At 33.7% G+C, this 24,117-nt stretch overlaps 1 protein-coding gene across 4 annotated transcripts; it reads left to right on the top strand.

Moving 5' to 3' along the window:
* Positions 1-11,978: 11,978 nt before the first annotated feature.
* LOC138934572 (transcription factor Clamp) lies at positions 11,979-23,789 on the top strand. Of its 4 annotated transcripts, none has more exons than XM_070298485.1 (9): positions 11,979-12,936; positions 13,231-13,318; positions 13,546-13,656; positions 13,773-14,412; positions 14,709-14,801; positions 15,079-15,165; positions 16,312-16,470; positions 16,602-16,905; positions 16,992-23,789. In XM_070298485.1, exons 2-9 carry the CDS (start codon positions 13,250-13,252, stop codon positions 17,290-17,292), a joined length of 1,764 nt encoding a protein of 587 aa, XP_070154586.1. In that variant the 5' UTR covers positions 11,979-12,936; positions 13,231-13,249; the 3' UTR covers positions 17,293-23,789. The 4 variants fall into 4 exon arrangements, with proteins under 4 accessions (XP_070154586.1, XP_070154585.1, XP_070154588.1 ...); XM_070298484.1 differs by having other exon boundaries at positions 13,770-14,412; XM_070298487.1 differs by lacking the exon at positions 13,231-13,318 and having other exon boundaries at positions 13,770-14,412.
* The last annotated feature ends 328 nt before the right edge of the window (positions 23,790-24,117 follow it).

The raw sequence follows: 24,117 nt of genomic DNA, 5'->3' as shown, positions 1-24,117 counted from the left end.
TTTTGACCGCGGTCCGTCAAGCCTCGTTTGAAAAACTCATACATATCATTTTCGTATTCCATTAGTTCGTCTGCCGCTCGCCCTTTCCAACGATTTAAGTCTGATGCCAAAACCGAGTCGTCGCAAAATCCGCGGATCATCTCGAGCGTATCGTTCCTACAATCAAATAAGACACTTAAGATGACTGAAGCTAAGAGCTCGATACGATTTCAAAAAATGCGTTTTACATATGTTGCGATACTTTAAACGATTACAAGAGTTTAGAACCACACACGAAAGATAATATAAAAATACAAATTGGCAAGCACACGTTTCACACATTTACGTTTTATCTTATAAAACAAATTGTATTTGCGCGTTTAATGAAACGTAAGCTAAATATTTATGTAATTTTTTTTTTTAAATCTTTTTTAGACTACTTGTTACGATATAATGTTTAGCAACTTATTTTATAAAAATTATATTATATTATTAATTTTTTATTACTAAATAAATTTTTAATAATGAATAAATTATTTTTTTACGTGTATAAATTTAATTGTTGATGATGATTAACTTGATTTAATTAATAGTAAAATCTTTGAGAGAAAGAAAGAGAGAGTATATGAAAATCATGGACTGTTTCGTATTGTGACATGCGTTATCCCCACATTTTCAAAAAAATTCACGACATAAACTTTGTCGTATTTCCTCGTTAAAACCAGATAAAATCTTTCTTTCGATATATAAAGCCATCAGAGTAATATTAATTAAAATGCTCGTATTAAACAGGTATCAAATAAATAAGGCACGTTAAAGCCAATAATAGAAGATTCTATTCCAATCTGACGTAATAGCGCTTTATTATCATTGAGAAGATGGAATCGTTCTGAACCACTTCTTGATTTCGAGAGTTAATTTTAGGAGAAACTTCCTAGACTTGTTCTTTGCTCAAGTAAAGAGACCCGAGAGATACGCACATTATAATTATAGTAATATTAAACTATTATTTTTTCCTAATTGATACATTTTCTCTCTCATACAAACGCTTTAGATTATTATGATAGATTATGATAGACTACATATAGATTAGGCTACAAGGTACAGGAATAATACCTATATTTCACTGTCACGTGATCATAGCAAAGTATCTTCACCGCTAATTTCTTCTGACCAGATACAAACTTTGATTCTGACCTTCACTCAAAAGTAACGATTTCTTGACAACCTTCCTTCATCTTAATTCTTAATATCGTACGCACGTAAATGTACAATTGCCGAATATCTAATCCCAGTCCCTGTTCACGCTACATACCGTCTTAATTATATCTATCACGCGAGGCCATTATTTCTTATATTGTATTAGATAAGCTGTCGACTTCTCGCGACCGACCTGGCCTTCATACCAAAGTCACGATCGATTTTAGACACAGAAAATTACAGCGAAAATCATTTCACGGGCAAAGAAAAGTGCGAGATAGGACTCGCTGACGTGATGGGTCATCGGACGATACATCGTGAAAGTGTGTCAACATTTAATTTATTATTTCGTGACAAGTGCATCGCAGGTTAAAATTAAATTATCACAAAGATAAATCAAATAGAAAGATAATAGCTTTCATATGAAGAATATATATGTTCGCATTTTTCATAGAAAGGAAACAATACTTTTTATTGAATTTTTATCAAGTTACAGATAAAGATGGACCATTAATGCATTGAGTTCTTCGTTGAAAAATAAGCTTTCAACTTACGATATTGATCCAGAAAAAGGACGAAGGGCTTCGTGGAGAATATAAAAGTTATATAAAATAAAACGAGCAGTTTCGCAAATGATATCATACGTTCGACCGCAAAGGTCCAATACTGGTTTGCATGACAAACGATTGTTATATAGAACTGCAGATGGAGGGGCTAGGCGGGATCAGGAATAACATTATCGACAACGAGATTGAATTGAATCCACAACAGCTGTCGCGCCCGCACACCTTGGTATGTTACGTGATCAATCAAGATCAGATTAAAATTCCCGCACACGGTTAACTGCCGGATATTACGGCGCAGAAAATCGCCCAATGTATCGTTAGCACGTGTGGAATGATACTTTTTTGTAATAATAAAATTCTAAAGGCTCACAATGTTGAATTAAATAGCCCTCTCTAATATTTTTTGTATTGCAAAAAATTTACGCTTGACCCGTTTAATTGTCCTACATTTTTACAGAATTTTCAACGATCTCTTTTAATACGATTGCACTCTTTTTTGGCGTAATTAAATATGCGTCCTATAATTATATTTTAATAAAGAAGTAAATAATAAAACTCGCGTAATGGTCCATGAAAATCTTGAAAACTTTTTACTGACTCATGATCAACATTAATTTTATCGATATTCAGGACCTTTCATTAAAAACAATGTCGTGTATTAATTATTATATTTTTGTTTATGTTGTTGGGATTATGCATTTCATTCTATTTTTATTTTTATTCTAGCTTACCTCCTTTTCCGGATATTGAAACGACCAGATTCCTCGTTCGTGCCCTCAACCGTTACGAAGATCATCGCTCCAGCGATGCTGTATAGAAGCACAATAACGAATAAAAAAATATGTGTGAACCATCTTTTGCTCCAAGAACTGACCTGCACAAAACGTTTATTATCAGGGCATTAACACAATTTAAAAAAAAAATTATATATATATATATAATATATTGTTTATATACATATCACATATACATATCACATTACGAATGATACTAAGATCAATGCTAATTGTGTCTTCTCTTGATAATTCTTTAAGAAATCTCCACATTAATTATATTCAACATTAATAATATATAAAAAAGGGATATCTCTTTCTTTCGATTGTTACCTTCTCATAAAGCCAAAAGGCACTCTTCTCTCCCACGCTGAGTCCAGACTTGGTCAGATCCTTGATCCCCTTGAATTGAGTGAAGACGAATTCACTGGCCCGATTAGCGTAGATCACCTGCGGTTGACCGGAAACCGGGGTCATGGGTATCGGCGTTTGTCCGTACGGCGTCGGCACATAGCCCATACCGGTCGCTGTCTGCGGATAGTATTGTCCCGGAATCGGTAGTATGATCTTTGGCTTTGGCGGTATTTTTCGTACTCTCGGCGAGCTCGACATCTTTGCAGTGGATTCGCGGTGCTCTGTGATTTTTAGCTTCCGGCGTGCGAGCGAAACATTTAAACACTTAAACACTTAAATGTGCCTACGCGTTTCAATTTGCGATGATTTTCTACCGAATAATCCTCTCCATCTATAATCACCCTCGAGATCGAGAGGGAATCTGTCACGGGGAGAAATAGTCGTTCGACATTTTCGAAGGATGAATATCCGAGGAATGTATCGATCTTCCCCGGTTGCATTCAAGTTCGATCCTCGATTTTATCTTCGCCGTCTGAAAGGAACACGAATATGTGCCGTGGCTCGACTTTCTGTATATCGTATGCGATCTACGCGAGTAGATAAGGATCTTGAAGTGTTTATGCCAGGTTACTCATGAAACGCGCGATTACACTACTTGCTCCGCGTATAAATTTATCAGACGTATTAACGTGACTCGTGTCACTTTGCTCCCTTTTTGTCCCGTTCGCTATTTCACATGTCTATGAATTTTATTTGAGCGCATGTATAAATAGCCGGAAGAATGTTGGCAAGCTTTTAGAGCGGAATTCTATAAGAAAGATTTATCTCATAAAGAGGCCATGTAATTATCTCTCTCTCTCTCTCTCTCTCTCTCTCTCTCTCTCTCTCTCTTGCTCTTTATTTTCGAGATATTAACAGTGATACTCGCAGAGTTTCTACTTTATAAAAGCATATTCTTTAAATTGAAAAAAGAACTTAATATTATAATAAAAATCTAATATTATAATTTTACACGTACATATATATTTTAAGAAAATATTAATTGAAATATTTTAAAAGAATAAATTTTTTTAAGTTTTCTCCAAAAAATATTAAATTAAATATTCAAAAAGATACAAATTTAAATATTCAAAGAGAATATTATTGCAGGTATATTCGAGAAATATCTCTTCTAATAATCCGATATTCGCAAAAAAAAAAAAAAAAAAAAAAAAAATTTAATTTCAAGTTAATCAACGCGCGAACGATGATCATGAAGAAGTGTGCCAATTGTAGGTATTCATTGATCTTGACCGCGCCAGGTATTTTCCTTATGATCTCGAATTTGCACACTCTCCTGTAATCCGAATCCTGTTTCTATCTAAAATTATTCGGCCGACACGACACTAAGGTCGACGACCCCAGATGGGATTCTAGCAATAAATAGTATGAGTATGCGCAAACCACTCGACGTAACGGATGATGGGAGATTACATTCTACGATTGCACAACCGTACTTCATAATTATATTGTTATATATCTCATTTGAAAAAGTATATAATACACGTGATGTAGAGAAATATATGTAAAGCGAAAACACACTACGTGATTACGATTAAAGCGATATTCTATATCAATACTTTGACATTTAAAATTCAAACGTTTCAAGCATTGAATAACATAAACGATAATATGTGCGATACCACATTATAGAACGTGTCGGTAATGAAATGTTATATAAGATAAATATTGTCACATAGAAAATCCTCTCTGACATTTTTCAATTACTAATAACGTTCAATATACATTTCAATGTTCAAAACAAACTCATATGAATATTTACATTTTTATTATGAAAAATAAAATGTCATCTATTAATTTAATATAATTTTTAAACGTTCAAAGTTTCATCGATATTTAATCGAAATTAGTAATCTGTTAAATTATAAAAATTTATTTCCGATTTTAAGTTATCATTACAGATCGAGATATGTGCGAGAGATATATGCACTTCTAAACAATTTTTTCCTCTATGCATAACATAAAAGTGTTTTATAGAAAAAATTATTGTTTATACAAGCAAAATAATTATACACGATTAATCAAGCGTAATAGTGCAAAGACAAATGCGTGATAATCTGATTTATCATGTCGTGATTTATAATTTTAATTCATAAAGAAGGTGGCGGATCAAATATATAAAATCTCACATTTGACCCCTATCGATACAACTGTCATAAAAGATATTGCGTCCGTGAAAGCGATCTTTCACCCCTTTAGGAACCAATCGACTGTTGCTATCGATTTATATTATTTTCGCCAACCAGCGGCGAACATATAAACTCAGTTTCTTTTCTACAATACAAGTTAATGCTGTCTTTTCTATTTTTCTTTTTTATCTTTTCGCTCAAAACTGATTCTTCGAAATAGTATTTTTTATCAAGTTATCGTCTGCTGCAGAAAATTGTGTTAGATTGATCATATCACTTTTTCACTAAACAGATAAATGCACTTTTCTCGCGATTACTTTCACATATTTAAATACGTTTTACAGAATTTTCACATAAAAATTTACGTACACTATCAACATGCTTGCTGTCCCATAATATTTATTCTTATATTTAATTTCATTTATTTGAAATTACATTATTTTATTTTATAGTATATTTTATTACATATATTTTTGCCCTTACATTTAATAATATTCTCTCTTCACTTTTCAAATAAGACTACATCAAAACAGTCATTCTTTTCCCTTCGCGTAATAGAGTCATTCACGAGGAACGGGAGAAAATTACTAAGGGATGCTCTCGTCGTGATATTTGCTTCGACGAAGATGTCCCTTCCCATTTGCTCAATGCATATCTTTTTCGATTTCCTTCGGCAATCCACGCCTTCGTTAGTAATTTAACGTCGATCGAAGGGCGAATAAAATATTCTCTCTTCCTTCGCGGTATCCTTTTCCACAGCATTTGAAAGAAAAGGACCACCTACGCGAAAAAAAAAAACAGGTTGAATGTCTTCAATTATTCTATCATCCCAGCGAGTTCCGTGATCCGGAAATGATGCAATGACGGTTTAATAACGCGTGTCATCCTGATATCGGTTGCGTTCAAGACTCTCCGAAGTTTCTGAAATCGTTCTCTTGACACACTTTCTTATATCTAAGTCTCTACGATGCCATTATTCTTTAAGATCTCTTCACAATGCATTCTAGATTAATCCGTAGTTCGTCGTCGTACAATTTTTTTGGCTTAATTCGTTCAAACTTTGATCGAATCGGAAATTACTATAAGACGCAGTAATTATATATTTTAATTTTTGTTTCCGGTAAGAGCGGATGCTGCCTACAGGTGCTAACGTTTAACATCTCCTTCGACGGCAGCGTCGCGACGCTGACTGAGGAGCCGGAACTCGGGTCGCTTTGAAACCGACGCTACGACCGCAGGGCCGTATTAACTGCATATATATATATATATATATATATATATATATATATAAAGTTCAAAAATAATGTACTACAAAGTTTTCTCGAATTCCCAACTATATTTAGTTATTCTATTAATTAATTAATATTTTTGTAAGTAGATTATAACTCTCTTACGGTAATATTAAAAAAATTAATGTGTACAAAAACATTAAATGTGTACGAGTACTTTAATATAATTTGGTATTATATATATATATATATATATATATATATATATATATATATATATATATATATAAAGTTCCTTGCTGCTGTAGATGCGTAAGTATTAAATTAATTAGTAGAATTTGCGGGGTTGATCGAATCCTTTCGCAAAGGAAAGGATTGACGAATACTTCTGTATAGAAGCTGAGAGTACGAAAGGGAATACATTTTATCATTCTACTCGCACACCATTATATCGATCTCAGTTAGCTTTTTGTCTGAATGATTCTTGTACAATATGAGCATTTCTATGATATTTTGCCAGGACACAAGGAAATATTCCTTCGTTTTTTTTTGGTGTGCAGTTAGCATTTTAATTGAACGCAAACAATACATCAACCTTACCTCTTCGTATATTTATTCAACGTAATTAAAAAGCATTTCCCGATCGTATGGAATTTTTACGCGTAGAAAAATATTATCTTTTTGTTTTTGAAAAAAATAAATAATATAAAAAATATATAAATAATATAAAAAATTAAAATTAAAAAAGAATAAATAATACAAAAAAAAATAAAAAAATGGGCGAGAGTATAATAGCCGGAATTAATGCAGAAATAATCAATCTACAATTATTACTAATAACACTAATTATTATAAAATTGTGCAAACTTGATACGATGGAAGAACAAGATATTATCTAATGCTTTATCAAACAATCGACTTTTCATATCATTTCATATCATTTTTATCTTTTGCCGCAGTTATAAATTCTTCTGTAAATTTACATTATTTTTATATTTAAAAAAATATCAAATATTTTCAAATATTTTTTATAGTTATATATATTTAGTTTAATAGTTATATATATATAGTTATATATTATTTAATATATCTACTGAATATATATATCAAAGTTATAAAGATATTGAAAAAATAATAAGCTAAAATAAATTTTTTATTAAATTTCAAGACAATAGTTGAACGGTAAAAAAATTCACAAAATATATAACTTCAAGATATACAATTTTCGTGTATTTAATTTTTGGAAAAATTGACTGCCTTAAATTCGTATGTAGATTTACAGTCAATTGGTTGCTGTATCTTTTTGTCCGAGTAATAAAATTAGCGGATCTTGCCCGTAATATCACACAATGTACGAAACAACCTTCGAAACGAGTCATAATCGCAATCGAGCTGCCATCATTTATATTCGTGGAAATAGTCACCGGAAGATTAACACGAATGCTTGCCAGCAATACAACTTTGAGGACGTGTGTCTCGAAGAATCGAGACGAAAATCGGACCAGAAAAAGTGACTCATCGAGTGATTTACGACGATCAATGTCATTTCAGAGAAAAAGCTAACGATGAAAATTTATTTTTAGAAATAAATGATTCACACGAAAAGCGAAATAAAAAGGCGCTTTTGTATTTTCTCAAGTCTAGTAAATGACGTTAATTGAAGAGAAAAAAATAATTGCGTCTTGAAGAATATAAGGAGTATATTAATTCATTCGTTACATACATCTGTCGTCGAACATTCGTGTGTGTTTAAGACGTTACAAATGAATATCAAACTGGCTTTTGCGATAAAACTGACATATCTTTTATCGAGTTCAACCGTAATAACAAACGCGGCTGTCCGAATGAAAAAAAAAAAAAGCGGATTCGGTGAATGCATTTTGCATTTTTCCGTGTGTTTCCAAGTCCATTAAAATCCTCGAAACGTAAAATTGATATTCATAGAATGCCTCACTTTAATTTCTGATCGCGAAGCTAAAAAATTAGTTTATTATAAGACTCTAAAATTAGTTTATCATAAAACTCTGCTAACACATTTTAAATTAAATAAACATATATCTTTTTATCTGCTTCCTTATATGGCATTTTAAAATAGAATTGATGAATTTATATTCCTTGTTACATATCCAGAAACTTTTGTATGACGGAAAGTCACTTTTTCGTAAGAGATGATGCTTTTTTTATCACTTTATAAAATTTTATCGAGAATACGCGCTGATTTTTCGCTGCCGTTTCACCTTTTATCTCCGACATTTCTCGAGAAAGGAAATAAATTTGTCAAAAGAAATATTTTGCTATATTTTTAGTATATGTAGTTAGGTCGCATAAAACTTTCAAGAGAAATTTGTCATTGAAAAATAATACAAACTAACAATAAGAGAAATGAACACTCTATATTACTATAATCATCTTTAGTAATAAACGGACATTCATAGTTAGCGATATTTGTATTTTATAGTAATAGATGTGAACTACAATGTGCAAAATTATTTTAATTTATCACGTGGAAAAGAAATTAGGATATATAGAAGTAAATAAAAAATGAATAAAAAAAATCGAACACGAACTTTTTTAATATCGAAGACTCGAACGAGAACAAAGATAAATGCGTGTATTTGTTACGGGTAACTTTGCACTTTGAATGCCTACCATCGGCAAGTATGAAAAATATATGCACACTCGATGCGTATCACCGCTTCATTTATTTCGCAGTGAAAATGCGAAACTATAGTCAGACAGATGTGTAGTAATATTGCCGCAATGTTGCTGCAATGTTTTATGCTATATAGGACGTAACATACTCTCTCTTTTTCTGCTTTATATTTCTGGAAAAAACATATATGTTATTGCTTTCACGTTCTAATGTTTTTGCAGGCTCGTGACGATGCATGATTATTAGATGTGTAGAATAATTTGTTTTATAAAATTTTATGAGAATAATTTTATGATGGCGCAATTTTTTTTCTCTAAATATACGATTCTTTCTATTTGCAAAGAATACGATTCTTCTATTACGTCTCTGTAGACATTTCGTAGATTTTTTAATAAAAATTTGACTAGAATAAAAATAATCTCTGACTTCTTTTCGACTTGGCGACATACGAGCACAAAGGGTTGAGACCCGAAATAACGAGTGATTCAAAAAATATGCGACGCGAAAGCGATGATCAGAACGTTTATTTATAAATGCATTTTTTTCAACGCCGATTAACTATATTTATCCAATATATATTTATCAGAATCCAAAAAAAGGGCAATCGCGCGCTAAATTTATGATATATATTTAAATAAGTATATCTTAACTTTCGGAATTTGTATTGTATTTTACTTTCCCTGAGATTTAAGAAACAAAAGATAAACGTAAAAAGCATGCCTGAAATAACCGCTTCCGAAATCATTTTAACATCGGCAAAAAGAGAAAAAATAAAGTGTCGCCTTTGTGATAAAAATAACGCAAGTTTCGTGACACATAAATCGGTTATACCTTAAAAACTTCAAAAACGGCGTCATAAAGTTTGAGATTAAATATAATTTTTTTTCTTGATTATGACTTTTAGTCTGATTACAAGAAAAAGATATTATATATTACAAGATTTTCTAGGATATATTATTCCTTTCATTTCTGTTTTAAAAAATTTTATTTATTTACTTCCATTTATGTGTATTTAACCTTTTTAACCCGTTGAAATTAAATAAACGAAAATTTTCTATTGATCATTATAATAATTTATTTAAAGGAACGAGAATAATGAAATTTTTGTAAAAATGAAAAAAAATAATTAAAATAAGTACTATGAAAAATATATTTAACAAATAAAAAAATTGAAAATAGAAATAAATACAAAAAAAAAAATTTATATTCACAGAATATAAATCTAGAATATATTTTATTAGCTTACTTATTTAGAAAAAGGAAAGTAAAAAAGATTAAGATAAATGAGTAGAATAAATATTATACATATATAACTACATTAATAATAATAATGTGCAATAATGGCCGAAATAGCAATAATGAAAATCAATATCAAAAAGTTATATATAGAAATATATAAGAAAGATTACTTGTATATAAAAAATAATAATCTTTATACCAATTCTTTTATATATATATATATATATACATACATATATATATATATATATATATATATATATATATATATATATATATAAAAGAAGAACATAACAATAATGAAAATATATTGGATTTCAATAAAGATATACAAGATTACCTATATGCAAAAAGAAGATCATAATATGAGAAAGTATAAAAGAGGAAACGATTTAAATCAATATTAATTAGCGAATATTGGCTCCATCTATTGTTGAATCGTTCAACTTATTGTTAGTGTTATAAGCGCTAAGATTAAAAGCGCTTGATTGACTAATTCAAATAAAAAAATCTTTGTTTCTTGTGTTTAATCGAATATAGCCATTAATATAAAATATAATAAAAAGACTTGAAAGGAATTACAAAAAAATAAGCTTATATTGTATATGACCAGCTGATTTATCAAAACATTAAAAATTTACCAAAACAAAGTTTGAGAGCGTACATTTTCATACTCTTTGAACAGAAAGAGATGAAGTCGTAAATGTAGAAAGTATAGAAAGAGCAAACCTGTAATAAAGAGCAATGCTTCGCGCGGGATGAACAAGTTTTGCAAAGATAAAAGAGATTCGTGTTCCTCTTAGAATTACAAATTTTGTATTTTCTTCTCATCCTTCTGCCTCTCTCTTTCCTTCCAAAAATTCCGAATGTACACTCCAAATTTCATTCTACGTGAGCATGGAAGAAGAGTAAGGAGAGTTATCACGATAGTGTAGAAAGGAAAAAAGTTGGTCACGAAGAATGTTCCCTATGTGGCCAGGTTGGCCAAATGGAATAATTTGGACTATTTTGTCGCCATCTTGAATATTCGTATAGCGTTAGGTTTAGTTGTGTAGTAATTAGTAAGTATAATGTGTCATCCAACACACTTACTGATCACTAATACAACTAAACATAATACTACATATGTACGAATACTCAAGATGGCGACGAATTGGTCCAATTACTCCATTTGACAAACCTAGCCACATACGGAACATTTTTCGTGACCATTTCCAATCTAGGGCTAAGTTTCAAAACGGTGTAAATCTTCCTCGGAGAGTACGTTTTGGAACATATAGCCTAGGGTAGATAACTCTCCTTAGTCTTCTTTCATGTACGTGAGATAGGTAAGGAGCGTAACATAGGGCGCGTTCCATTTAACGATTCGCAACGCTCACGAGCATCATCTGTTTTTGTTTAACTTTCGATGAACAACAAGGATGAAATGAAACAGTAAGCGTTGCGATGGTCAAGTGGAACGCGCCCATACAGCGCTGAGAAAGAAATAGATCTGAAGATAGACTCTCCGTGAACGTAGGCCTTTAACGACGGCGACCAATCGACGCGTGCGTTACCGCGCGCCGATTGGTCGTCGCATCGACGTAGTGACGCGCGCACTGATTGGCCAATCGCCATCGAAACCTTTGCGATCACGGAGCGTCTTTCTACCGGCCTTTATTTCCTTCGGCTGTACTGTATTACGAGCGTCGCCGCCGCAACAGCGACCTTGGCGGGAGCAACGGCTGCGTTAACGGTAGGCGCTCGCAAACCCTTCGGAAAGAGGTAGCGTCGGAGGGAGTGGCGGGAAGGGGGAGGAGGGAAGACAGGGACAGCGCGCTTTCCGTGATTCCGTGTCGCCCATTGTTGTCCTCGTCGCGCGTGTAATGGCCACCGCTAACATTCGTTAACGTATCGCACGCACGGTAAGTCATATCGTGCTCCGGCCTAGACCGTGCTACGGATAAAAGCCGCGAGTCGTGTCCAGTTGCGTATAACATCGCGCTCGGCAGTTTTATACCCGCCATCGGCGAAACGGACAGAGAGCGAACGCGCGAGAGAGGAAGCGGGACAGAGGGTGAAAGGGGAGCGACAGAGAGAAAACGACGTACACGACGAAGAGGAGCGGCGGCGGCCGCGCGCTTCGTACCTACAGTCGCCGCAACCGCCACCGCGCCGCTCTACGCAGCCGACCATGATTTGCGCGGGCCAACACTGCTGGTTGACAAGCGTGTGATTACGACGAGGTGATTATTCGCGCGCGCTCCGACCGCGTGCCGAAGCGTTGCGAGAACGGCCAGGCTTAACCAGCCAAGCCAAGCCAAGCCAAGCCAAGCCAACCCAAGCCAGGTAGCTAAGCGGGAGTTGGAAACGAGCGATTCAGACGCGGACCACGATTTTGGATGACGCGGTCCAACGCCGGGATCTAACGCCGGGAGGAAGCGTCTGTCGAAAAGGCTTGCCGAACGCCATTGATTTCTCGCGTGGACCGACCGAGCTGTCCTCCGCAACGACGAGAGAGTGTCGCGCGCGCGGCACAACACGAGGGGAAGAACACCCACTACTTCCCCCACTCCCCTCTGTGTACTCGGTTCTCTTCCTCCGTAGATGTTGAACGCGAGTCGAGCGTACACAACTCGAGATCCTACGCGAGATCGTCCTCGGGGTAAGCCACCGCGCGGCATTTTGCATCATCCCCGTCATGGCAACTAGAGGATCATCGGTTACCATTCGGCAGCCGGACTTTTAACCCCGCGGCTCGTCGGACTATCACACGTGAGTATGTTTATCAGTATGTCGGATTAGTAATACGTTTTCGCGCGCGTCGAAACGAGAACGCGCGGATGTTCGCTACTCGATTTATTCTTCTCCCTTTCGTCTTTTTCGCATCGCATTTTCCTGCTGGGTCCATCGCGTCAAAGCCGCGTCTTTTCTTTCTCTCGACGTGGCTTTGATCAGGGGGTTCGTCCTCGCTTAGGGTAGAATCTTCCTTGTTGCTTTTCGCATACCTTGCACGTTCTCGCTTTTCGAGCCGATAGTTTTTACAATGACTGCCTATTGATTGTGCAGGGTCAAAGGCAATACATCAATGGCCCTAGAATCAAATGGCAACAACGTGGTGTGGTTGAACACAACCCGTCCTGATCAAATACAGCAGGTATGCGTCGCGTGCAAGGCAAATTAATGACAAGCGAGGAAGCGTGTATGTTTGCGAACAATCATCAAGTACTAGTTTAATTCGATTTTTATAAATATGTGATTTGCATTTGAGACTCGTGTTTGAGATATTGCAAATATGAACTTAATATCATACAATTTCTCTTATTCTCTTTATTGTATCTTTGATATTAAAATATCGTATAACGAGATTTTCTAAACCAACAGAGTCAACCGATCGAGCAGCCGTTGAAGTGTTCCATGTTTACTCAAACGGAGCAGACTAACAGTTTTACTCAGACAGAGCAGAGCAATTCGAGTTACGGAGATCAGAGACAGGTTTGTTCGTCGTTAATCTCCCCAATGAATAAAAACTATATAATAGAGAAATAAACTTGCTTTTTTCTCTATTCAACTAATTGTTTTAAATGATTTTTTTTTTTTTTCTACAGCAGCAAGCAGCAATGTTTGACCCACAACAGATCCAGCAACAGCAAGCTGCTGCGCAGGGTCAACAGTCGCAGCAGCAGCAGTCTCAGCAGATGTATGTCACTGACAAGAAGGAGGACAAGTCTCAGCAGCAACAGCAGTCCGCCACTTCCGAGTTCCCTTCCTCTTTCTACTACAATGTCAACATGCTGCAGAAGGTTCAAACAAACGCGGTGAGCACAATCAGTGCAATCGCCGACGACAAGGGTTGTTATCGTTTCGATGTGCAACCTGTTGGTTATAACACATTACTGAATCAGATGAGCATTGCCGCTGCCACCAATGCGACCTTCAAGTGTGACATTTGCGGACTGGTCTTTGGCCATGTGAGCCTGCTGCAACATCACAAACGGATTCACAACGCGACACCCAACAGTAATCTGCCTCAACAGCCACAGCAGATTGTAGTACAAGGACCGACAACAGTAACTGTCGCCACCACGCCAGAAAGACCATACACTTGTGACACTTGTGGAGCGTGTTTTGCATTACCGGGAGAATTAAAAAGTCACAAAACAAACATGCATCAAAAACCTAAGGTGCAAATCTGTGAAGATTGTGGCAGTGAGGACCCATGCGAACATCATCCAACTAAAGTTAAAAAGAGTATGCCAAGCAATTATTTTCAATCGTAGTTAGTATATTTGTCTCACGGTGATATCATTGATTTCAATGGCAATGTAACGGTAAAGGATTTAATCGATATTATTTTACACAAAAATTATTACTAAAAATGTTATCATTACAAATATAATGTATTAATCCATACCATACCTAGAATACAATTATTCGTGGACTTTGCTTTCGTTGTAATGCAAATTGTTGCCATTGCGATATCACCTATCGTCGGATATGCGAAATTTATTCAACATAAAAATAGAGATATGCATTTGTTTGTGTAGCTATTAAACCTGGTCATCATCCTGTGAAACGGAGGGGTGTTACCAGTGTCACCAAGTGTCACAAGTGCAATGGCACCGGGATTATTTTTATTGGTAAGTATCAGTGCTGCTAACTTTTAATTGTTGATTGGATGCCACTTGATACCGCTGGTAGGCCGAAGATGTTGCTGATAAAATGCGGCGTTATTTTTCCTTTAAATTCTTGATCTTAGATTCAAGTTTTCATATTAATACAAGCATATCGTCATAAACGATACGCAGGCGCGCTATTATATATGTATCAGCAACATCTTATTCAGATTCTTGGTCATCCTTTCCCATCCATACGTTTCATTATTATCATGATCGTACATCGGATGATGTATGGTAGGTAAACACGACGAAAAACTAGATTCCGGAATCAGTTCCCTCGCAAAGTGTGGCGGCTGCAAGGCTACAGGCCGTATCGTCATAGGAAGTAAGTCGGACATAATTATCGTCAACATACAGAGTATGGAATCTGTTTTGATTAATATTTCAGTAATATTGTCTTTCTTGGATAGTGATAATTCAAATTAATTCTCCGCGATATATTCAGTATTTGCACAGATTTCTTGCTATTTGAATCAACAGCGCGCCGATATCTTTATGATTTATATAGAAAAATATTGAATTACATTGAAAGAAATATATTGAAATTATTTAATATAGATTATACAAATTCACCGACTTTCAAACTAGAATTTAAAAATATTAATTTAAATTAAATCAATCAAAAAACTTTTTTACTAGACATATTTATTAAAACTACTCAAAATGAAAACTTTTGAGCATTTTCAATAAATATATCAAAAAAATATATACCGATGAGAATCTAAATTGATATTTTCTAAACATTGAGTCTGATGTTACTTATTTTTCTTTAATATTATTTTTGCTTGCATGTATATTTTTGTAGATGGAAAATATATTATTCTATTATTCTTTTTCTTCTTTTTATTTTATTATTTTTTAATATGTCTTTATTTAATATATTGTTATGACAGATTTCAAACTGGTTGTGATCTTTTTTTTTTATTTATTTATTTTTTCTTTTCTTTTTTAGTAGAACTGTTGACATCTAAATTTAAGGGCGATAGAACAGAATAAAATCCCCTAAGGGACAGTTTTATAAATTTATCTTACATTGTAACGTTTTCTATATAGAAGATAAGCTATACTGACAAATTTCCGTTCAGCCATTTACGATTTTTTCAATTCTTTCGCGACATGGCCCATTAGAAATCATTTTTCATAAACACGTGATAGAAACAAAGCCACAGAGTTTCATATCGCTCTCTTGTGGTATCTAGATTTTCTTATAGAGCACTAACTTTTACGATAGCCTGCATGATTGAATTTTACACAATTGTTACATTTAATTATTTCATTTTGTGATTTCATATTCCATATGTATACATTATCCCTTTTTTGAATGTATAGAAAAAGTAAATACTAGTACCATAAACAAATTTGCATCGCGTAGACTGATAGTTTTTTCATAAATGAACTTCGAGCTTATCACTTTTTTGTAGAACTGGCCCTTTGAGGAAAACTAAAGTCTTGTCTATATTTTCAATTTCAGGTGGCAAACAAAACAGTCAGAATCAGGCGGAGAAACCATTTCACTGTAACGTTTGTGATGGTACATTTTCTCGATATTCTTCACTTTGGTCCCACAAGAGACTTCACTCGGGAGACAAGCCATTTAAATGTGAAGTTTGTGGTTTAGCATTTGCAAAGGGTAAGTAAATAAAGAATTGTGTAAACCGCAAATGATAATGAGGTATACTCGTTTTTACATATAATGACTAATCAGCTTATATAAGCTTATTTTATGATGAAAATTGTTATCGTGCTTCTTTTTTCCGCCAGCTGCCTATTTAAAAAATCACGGACGAGTTCATACTGGTGAGAAACCGTTCAAATGCAGCGTTTGCGGTATGCAATTTTCGCAAAGTCCACATTTGAAGAATCATGAGCGAATTCATTCCGGCGAACGACCGTATCAATGTGAGGTTTGCGAGAAAACATTCGCCAGACACTCGACGCTCTGGAATCATAGAAGGATCCACACTGGCGAAAAGCCGTATAGGTGTAACATTTGCGGTTCCGCTTTCAATCAAGCCACGCACCTCAAGAATCACGCAAAAGTTCATACCGGCGAAAAGCCACACAGGTAATCTCGTGTTCGGAATTTGGATTATTGAAGTATTTTGTTTGTATTTTTGATTGCACAAGAAATTAAATATTTTGTTCTCTCAGGTGTGATATATGCGAGATCGGTTTTTCCGATCGTTTCGCGCTCAAGCGTCACCGTGCAATTCATGAAAAGTACGGTCAGACGGCGCGAAATCAGAACGCTAATAATCCGGCTAACGCACAGCAAACCAACGCAAGTAGTCAACAACAACAGCCGCAACAGCAGCAACAGCCGCAGCAGGCGCAACAAGGCCAAGTCGTGGTTGTGAACGCGACCACTCCTGTCACTGTCAGCCAAGGGCAAGGTCAAGTGATGCTCGACGAAGTCTACAAGTGTCAGGTGGCCTTCCCAGAGCCTAAATGATTCAGCTAGAGAATACCTTTCAGAAGCTGGTAAAGAGGTTAACTTTTCTAATCTTTTTTTTTAAACGGATATTAATCTTGAAAAAAAGCGAAATCTATGAATGTATAATATTGAGGACTGTATCCTAAAAGAATCAGGTGAGTCCAACATGAGTGACCGAGCAGTGCGTCTCTTTTTTTTCTCGTGTGCGATGACTTGAACTCTATGAAAGAATATTTGGTGGCTATCAGTAGTTCGGATATAGATATGGATAAAAATTTCAAAAAAAAAGGAAAAAATGGACAGAAAGACTCTGCGACATTGCGCGAGTGAAAAATTTCGTGGAACGTGTCCTCGGAAGAGTTCGGCTCGTAATATAATCGGACGATTCCCCAACCGCCAAGATCAACGAAGTCTCTTTGTGAAGTAATAGAAAAATACGTCTACCTTTATATTTTGTCTTTCGAAAAGGTGGAAGAATAATTGAATCGTATCGCGCAGTGTATCTCATATATATTAGTTTTTTAAAAATGAAACGGGAAATGTAATTATATAATCGTATCATTCTTTCTTATATGTAATAATCGTTGATTTGTCCTTAAAAACAAAATTGCTAGATATTTTGCCAACATTTCATAACTCCGTAAATGGCATTGTGCAATAGTTTTGACAAATTTTGCGATTAGATCGACGACAAAATGTACTTTAGAATGATTGTAATAACAGACAATTGCAGCGGCGTGTATTTCGGCGATAAGAAGCGCAAGTATAAGATATTAAGTTTTTTTTCAGTAAATTAAAAATATAATTTTAAATGAAAGGAAAAAAATGATTGCCCGTACAATGCCCAAACCTCGGCCCTTCCAATTTTCACACGATACCAATGTGAGGATAAATCATTCGTGCGTCACTTCAATGCTTAAAATTATATTTAAAGATTTTAGTATTGTGAAATATTTATTCAATTTTGATTGCAAAAATTATTTATCTGATGAGTATGAACGCCAGAATATGGATATATGAACAGAGAATTTTCAATGGCGCTTAACTGCCGATAGCGTGGAACGGAACGACATCGCGATCTGTGCGAGCCCTCTTCCGTCCAGTCATTCGGGATCAGAAAGCATCGCATTACCGAGATGATGATAACAACGACCACGATAACAGCGGCGAAAGAGCGGCATACCTATATAACTTGCTGAAGCTGCAATAATAATAGTGAATATCGACGGGCAGACTAATCCGTTTTATAATTTTAAGAGGCCGCGAACTATATGAATATATTAGTTGATGAATAGTTACTAGTTTGTAACGACAAATAGCTGAGCTAGGATATTACTTATACATATAAATATATAAATATATAGATATACATTAATTTTTATATCCCCACTTGTTAAAGCGATCCCGCACTGTCGCTACTTTTAAGTATCAAGGATCACCAAACGAATAGATTGTACATTGATAGCTCCATACATTCATGATTGGTGACTTGCGTGCTATAAAGTACACAAGTCACGATATATCGATTTCAAAGCTGTTATTTGAATACCCTCTCGAGAGCATCGATAGATGATTCTTCTTACAATTGTTTCGCGAGCATTGCTTTTTTTATTGTCATTTAATTATTGTTGCATCTTTATTTGCAACTCGTTATTTGTAAACTCGTCACCAAGTTTATTATCGGGAGGGGGGGGGGGCGCATTATCCCCCTTTTGTATAATTTTAGAAAAGATTTTATAACGCATCGTGAAGGAAATAAACACAACCGGCTTGAAGATTTCCCGAAAAATAATTCTTTTTATACAAGACCACATTTATTACATTTTCGCAAAGTATTATGAAACATGCCACTATAAGTCTATGTGATTATTAACAAACTCGCTGCTCGAGTTTTATACGGAATTCGGAATTGGGAATATTTCTCTGTTTTACTAATTAACTTGTAAAATAAAGGTACGCAATTACATAATTTTACTTTTATATGATCATAATACCTGTTACAGTATTTTTTCGATTAGATTAGAAACTTTATACGCTGAATTTCCTATTTTTGTTTTCGGTTTATTGGAATTAGAATAGAGCTGTATTTAAGCCGTGACTTATGAGCCAGCAATTAATTTATCAGCATTCTATGTTACATCTTCATTTGCAGTTTTTTCACAGTGCAGGAAAAACGGCAAATAATTATATTATAATGTATGTGAGATAAGCTGTAGTAATACAATCGAAGACTAGAGAGAAAGTGTAATGATATATGCGCTCAAAAAACTGGTGAGTCACAGATTAAATTATCACCTAATAATAAGTTGAAAATATGAATCATAGTCAGCACATAATGCAGTATTGTAAGATTTGCTACGGAACGGCATATTTTATTTTCTCTTTCTATGTTATGAAAAAAAGAAAAATTTTCCGTTAGAAGAATCTTTATATTTTGATAAAATATCGACCTACAAAAATAAAGACTATCTTTTAGATTTTTCTTGAATTGTTTTGCAAAAAATCATGACAATTTTCCTTTTTTTTTTTTTTTCTTAACATTTATTGATAGAGAGAACTCATCCTAAATAATTTTATTAAAACAGGAACATCACTCTTCATTATTCTGTATATTCGCTAGAGTAAACGCAATCATTTCACGTGTAAACAGTATTGTTACAATTGTTGAATTTCTTTATACAATATATAAAAAAATGTACAGTGATAAACGAACGAATAGCAAAAAAGTTTCAAAAAAACCTGCATGTCAAATGAAATTTATCCATTTTGGATTTCTCGAAACTTTAATAACAAATATTCGTATTTGTTATTAAAATTCGAAAACTTTTTGTTCGTTCGTTGCGTACTTACTTTTTTGCGAATGATTTATAATAACATATATATATCGAGAGAGGGTCACATTGAAGCAGCTTTTATACATTTCACAATTACCAATCGTCTTTGTATTGTCTTGTAAGATAAAGGGAAATATCTACAATGTCATCTTATAATAGACGTTAAGTCGTTCAATTTATTACAGAGATTACTTTTCAAATATCTCAAATTTTCGTGATTTTCTGTTATTTATATGTAACAGTTAATTGAACAATTTGATATCGTAGATATCTAACTACTTATTTTATTTTGTATATATAAATGAAGAGAAATCTTTTATATCTTTGTTCCTCTTGTTGCTTTTAAACAAATTTTGAAAACTTTCCTTCTCGCGTACAAGAATATACATATATCTGCAACATTGTACACACACATACATATAACACGTTAATTACTTATTCAAATATAGAATTTGTTTCATATACTTTTATTGCGCTATGGAGTCAAAAACTTTTGACTATGATCAATCATCTTTGAATATAATTATGTCTATATCAATCCACAGATAGACATAATAAGAGTATATAAAAATGCTCTACCATTACAAAATATTTCGAAAATTGAATAAGAAGGCTAAAATCGACTGATAAAGGAAGATATAAAAGACTAATAAAAGTGGGGTGTCATAGCAATCGATAGCGACAATATAAATTATCGCCTCGTGCAATCTGACACGTTTTCAATTAATATTTCACATAAAATCGTATTTTTGGGAAAAGTCTCTATTTTGATTACCTCACTATCTCTATCAAAACTGTGATCCGATGGTCAAATTTACAGTAGCACACGGCTTAATAAGCGTCTTCGTCAAAACTTGAGACAAATATACTCCTAGAGTTATTCACGAGCGAATACTTTGCGTTAACGTAAGCGCGAGCCCTTTTCCGAAAATACTTTTATACTTATATCTATGTCAAAAAGAAACTAACCGAGAAGAATTGTAAAAATCGAATAATGCCAGAGCGAAGTGTACGAGTATAATTATGAATTGTTAGTAATTCTAAATAGTTTGTCGAGAATTGCTGCAGGAGATACGGATCGCGCTGTTCCCAGATTTATTATTTTACTTTTCCATACAGTCACATCATGTAAATATATTTTTTATAAATGCAAGATCAATTTTTCCAATAATCCATTTCTAATGCGCCAAATTACTAATTATAATTGCCAAATAATTTAGTTAAAGCAATCGAAAAGAAACGACTTTTGGTGATGTATCCTCCCGCATCAATTCCGCGTATTCCGAGATAATATTTCATAGGCAAAGAACTTAAAGCTTCCGTTTGAATCAAAATCGTCTGGAAGCGTCTTCCTTAATACCACGCGTATGTATACTCTGGTTTCGGCGAGACTTTGCGATTTTACTGTACGTACGTTTGTAAAACAAGAGAGAAAAATATCTCTCTACGTATAGAGATTCTGAAAATATCTTTTTCCATTATTTTATCGCTATTATCGTGTCCGTATGTAATTGTAAGAATCTTCAAACATAAACGAGCAAAATCGCGGTTCGACTGTAATTTTTGCATTCTTATTTTTAAGGGTCGAGGTTTCGGGGTGATGAGATTTTATGAAAAACGAATTTTTTATTTGTCCGATAACGGAAAACTAGCGTTCCCAGAAGAATACCTCTTACACAAAGATATCCCCGAAATCCCTTCAAGCATTCGACCCTTTTTCCAGCACGAAACTTTTAAAGGCTTGAAAACGTCAGCTGTGTTTTTTTTTGCGCATATTGTAATTTTATATTTATGCAAACTAACGATAACATATGTCCAATTTATATATTTTCATTCCGCTAAAGTGTCGTACTATTTTTATCTTAGTAGCAATTTATCCGATTCGATTGATTTGATAATTAATAATTTGAGCATTCATCATGTACGAACGAAAGAGGTCATGTTATATGCAAATTAATTTGTCACGCCTCGCTGGATTAATTTATAAGATATCTGTGGACAGTATAACGACGATCGTAGTGATTTTTGATAATAAAACACGTTCCTAATAAATTATCTGTTCTTTATATCGTACGATTAAGCGTAACGATTGTAAAAGCGATACCCGGATACTGAGTATTGTGGATATCGTTACCTGCTCTGAGCGATGAAATGTAAATTAGGATTAAATGGCCTCTCGTAAAACATAAGGAAGATTAAAGACCCTTGGACAAATTTCCAATTTTTTAAGCTAATCTATAACACATTATCGTATGAACACGACGACACGTGGGCTTTAACGTTATTCATCCCTCGAGAAACATTTTAGTAATTTGTTTATTATTATGTAAAAAAAAAATGTTGCGTACGAACGATGTGGAAAAGAAACGAGCCGTTTCGTTAATAGGATGCCATCATTATGATTACCTATCGGTATTCTTACTATGTTAATTTTACAGAAATACACTGAATATCACGTGTATACATCTGTATACATGTGATATATCTTAATTTTTTTTTAATCCGCGTCTACTAAAATCATTTAATTCGACTATTTTGTATCATATAACACGATGTAGGACAAAAATGTAACTATAATGCGTTACTTTGTTTGATGTAAGTTAAATCATCTTCTCTCATTATCGCACTCTATCTCCATTTTTATTATCTATCTCTCTCTTTCGATTCAGCTATCAAGAATTTTTTTAATTCGCGGATATCGGTGAAAAGAATTATTTGTTTTTTTTTTTCATTAATTGTTCTGCTTATTGCGCATGTGAGTGCAACTGGAAATCGATGGACTCTTCATTGTCCGGAATTGAGAAATGAATTATTATAAAATAATTAAATACATATGTGTTAATCTCTTACGACTATAAGATAACAAATCTTTATCTGCAATTGTATGTTGAGGAAATTTTACTTAAGAAAATGATATGTAAACTTGAAAGAATCAATTTTGCTAGCCACTTTACCTCAAGACAAAATTGTTTTTGAAATAAAAAATAACAAATTTACATATTGTTCTCCAAAAAATATGTAAAAGGCGCTCAAAAGGATAGAAATTTTTATGAAAATTAAAGCAATTTTTATACTTTTTAATTAAGGAGTGCTCCCTCACTCTAAATGATGAATAAAATTTATAAATTGACTTTTCAGCGTTCGAAAATTTGTAAGTTAAATTAATTAATTTTTGATAATAAGGAGAGTTCACTGCGAGTTACATAAATTATATGAGGCGGCCGTGACCGACAAATTTATTCATGTATACACCGTTTTATATACGAGGGGAAAGGAGAGGAAGAAGTCATAAGAAGGATGTCACTTTAGATTAGTCTGCTGTCAATATAACTAGAACGATAATTTTGAATGTAACGTGTATCATACTTGACTATCGCCTAGATAACGAGCAACCGTACCGAATAAAGGAAACTAGCGCACGATTATATCAGATCTTAGGTAATAATAATAAATGATGTCCGGTATGGACATTTTCATTTTTGAAGACCCCTGGGTAAACTTTATTTTCATCGGTTTGTGCATGCGTGCGTGCGTGCGTGAACGCCTGTGAGCCACAAGAGAAACATACATGTTATTTTATACATTGATTATATATGGAAAGATAAAACTTTGTAGATTTCGAAAGGTCACAATAACCATTTGCAAAGTTCATCACTTCATTACCAGACCCGATGTTATCAATACTTCAATACGTAATGTTGATATAATTATGCATTATCGATTATTTTCGTAATTGATTTTTTTTCTAATCACATTCGCTATATATATATATATTTTTTTTTTGTCAACTCTAGAGAATAAATATATATATATATATATATATATATATATATATATATATATATATTCTCTAGAGTTGACAAAAATATATTAAAATAATTTTTAATTAATATCTTTTTATCGAAAATGGGAGGAAAATCATTATTTTTATATATTTTTTTCTCTTTTTCAATACTAACTTTTATAGTAAATAATAAATAATAATGAGCTTTAAATAAATAATTTTTGT

The sequence above is a fragment of the Polyergus mexicanus genome, unplaced genomic scaffold, assembly GCF_030449975.1.
Source record: "Polyergus mexicanus isolate NDT 795.1 unplaced genomic scaffold, iyPolMexi1.0 SCAF_7, whole genome shotgun sequence".
Classification (NCBI taxonomy): Eukaryota; Metazoa; Arthropoda; class Insecta; order Hymenoptera; family Formicidae; genus Polyergus; species Polyergus mexicanus.
This window is presented reverse-complemented; position numbering and strand designations above follow the sequence as displayed.

Coding starts and splice junctions, on each gene's coding strand:
- LOC138934572 (XM_070298484.1), top strand. CDS start 13,250: ATGGCCCTAGAATCAAATGGCAACAACGTGGTGTGGTTGAACACAACC. Junction 13,319..13,545: donor GTCCTGATCAAATACAGCAG/GTATGCGTCGCG, acceptor CTAAACCAACAG/AGTCAACCGATCGAGCAGCC. Junction 15,166..16,311: donor AGGCCGTATCGTCATAGGAA/GTAAGTCGGACA, acceptor TTTCAATTTCAG/GTGGCAAACAAAACAGTCAG.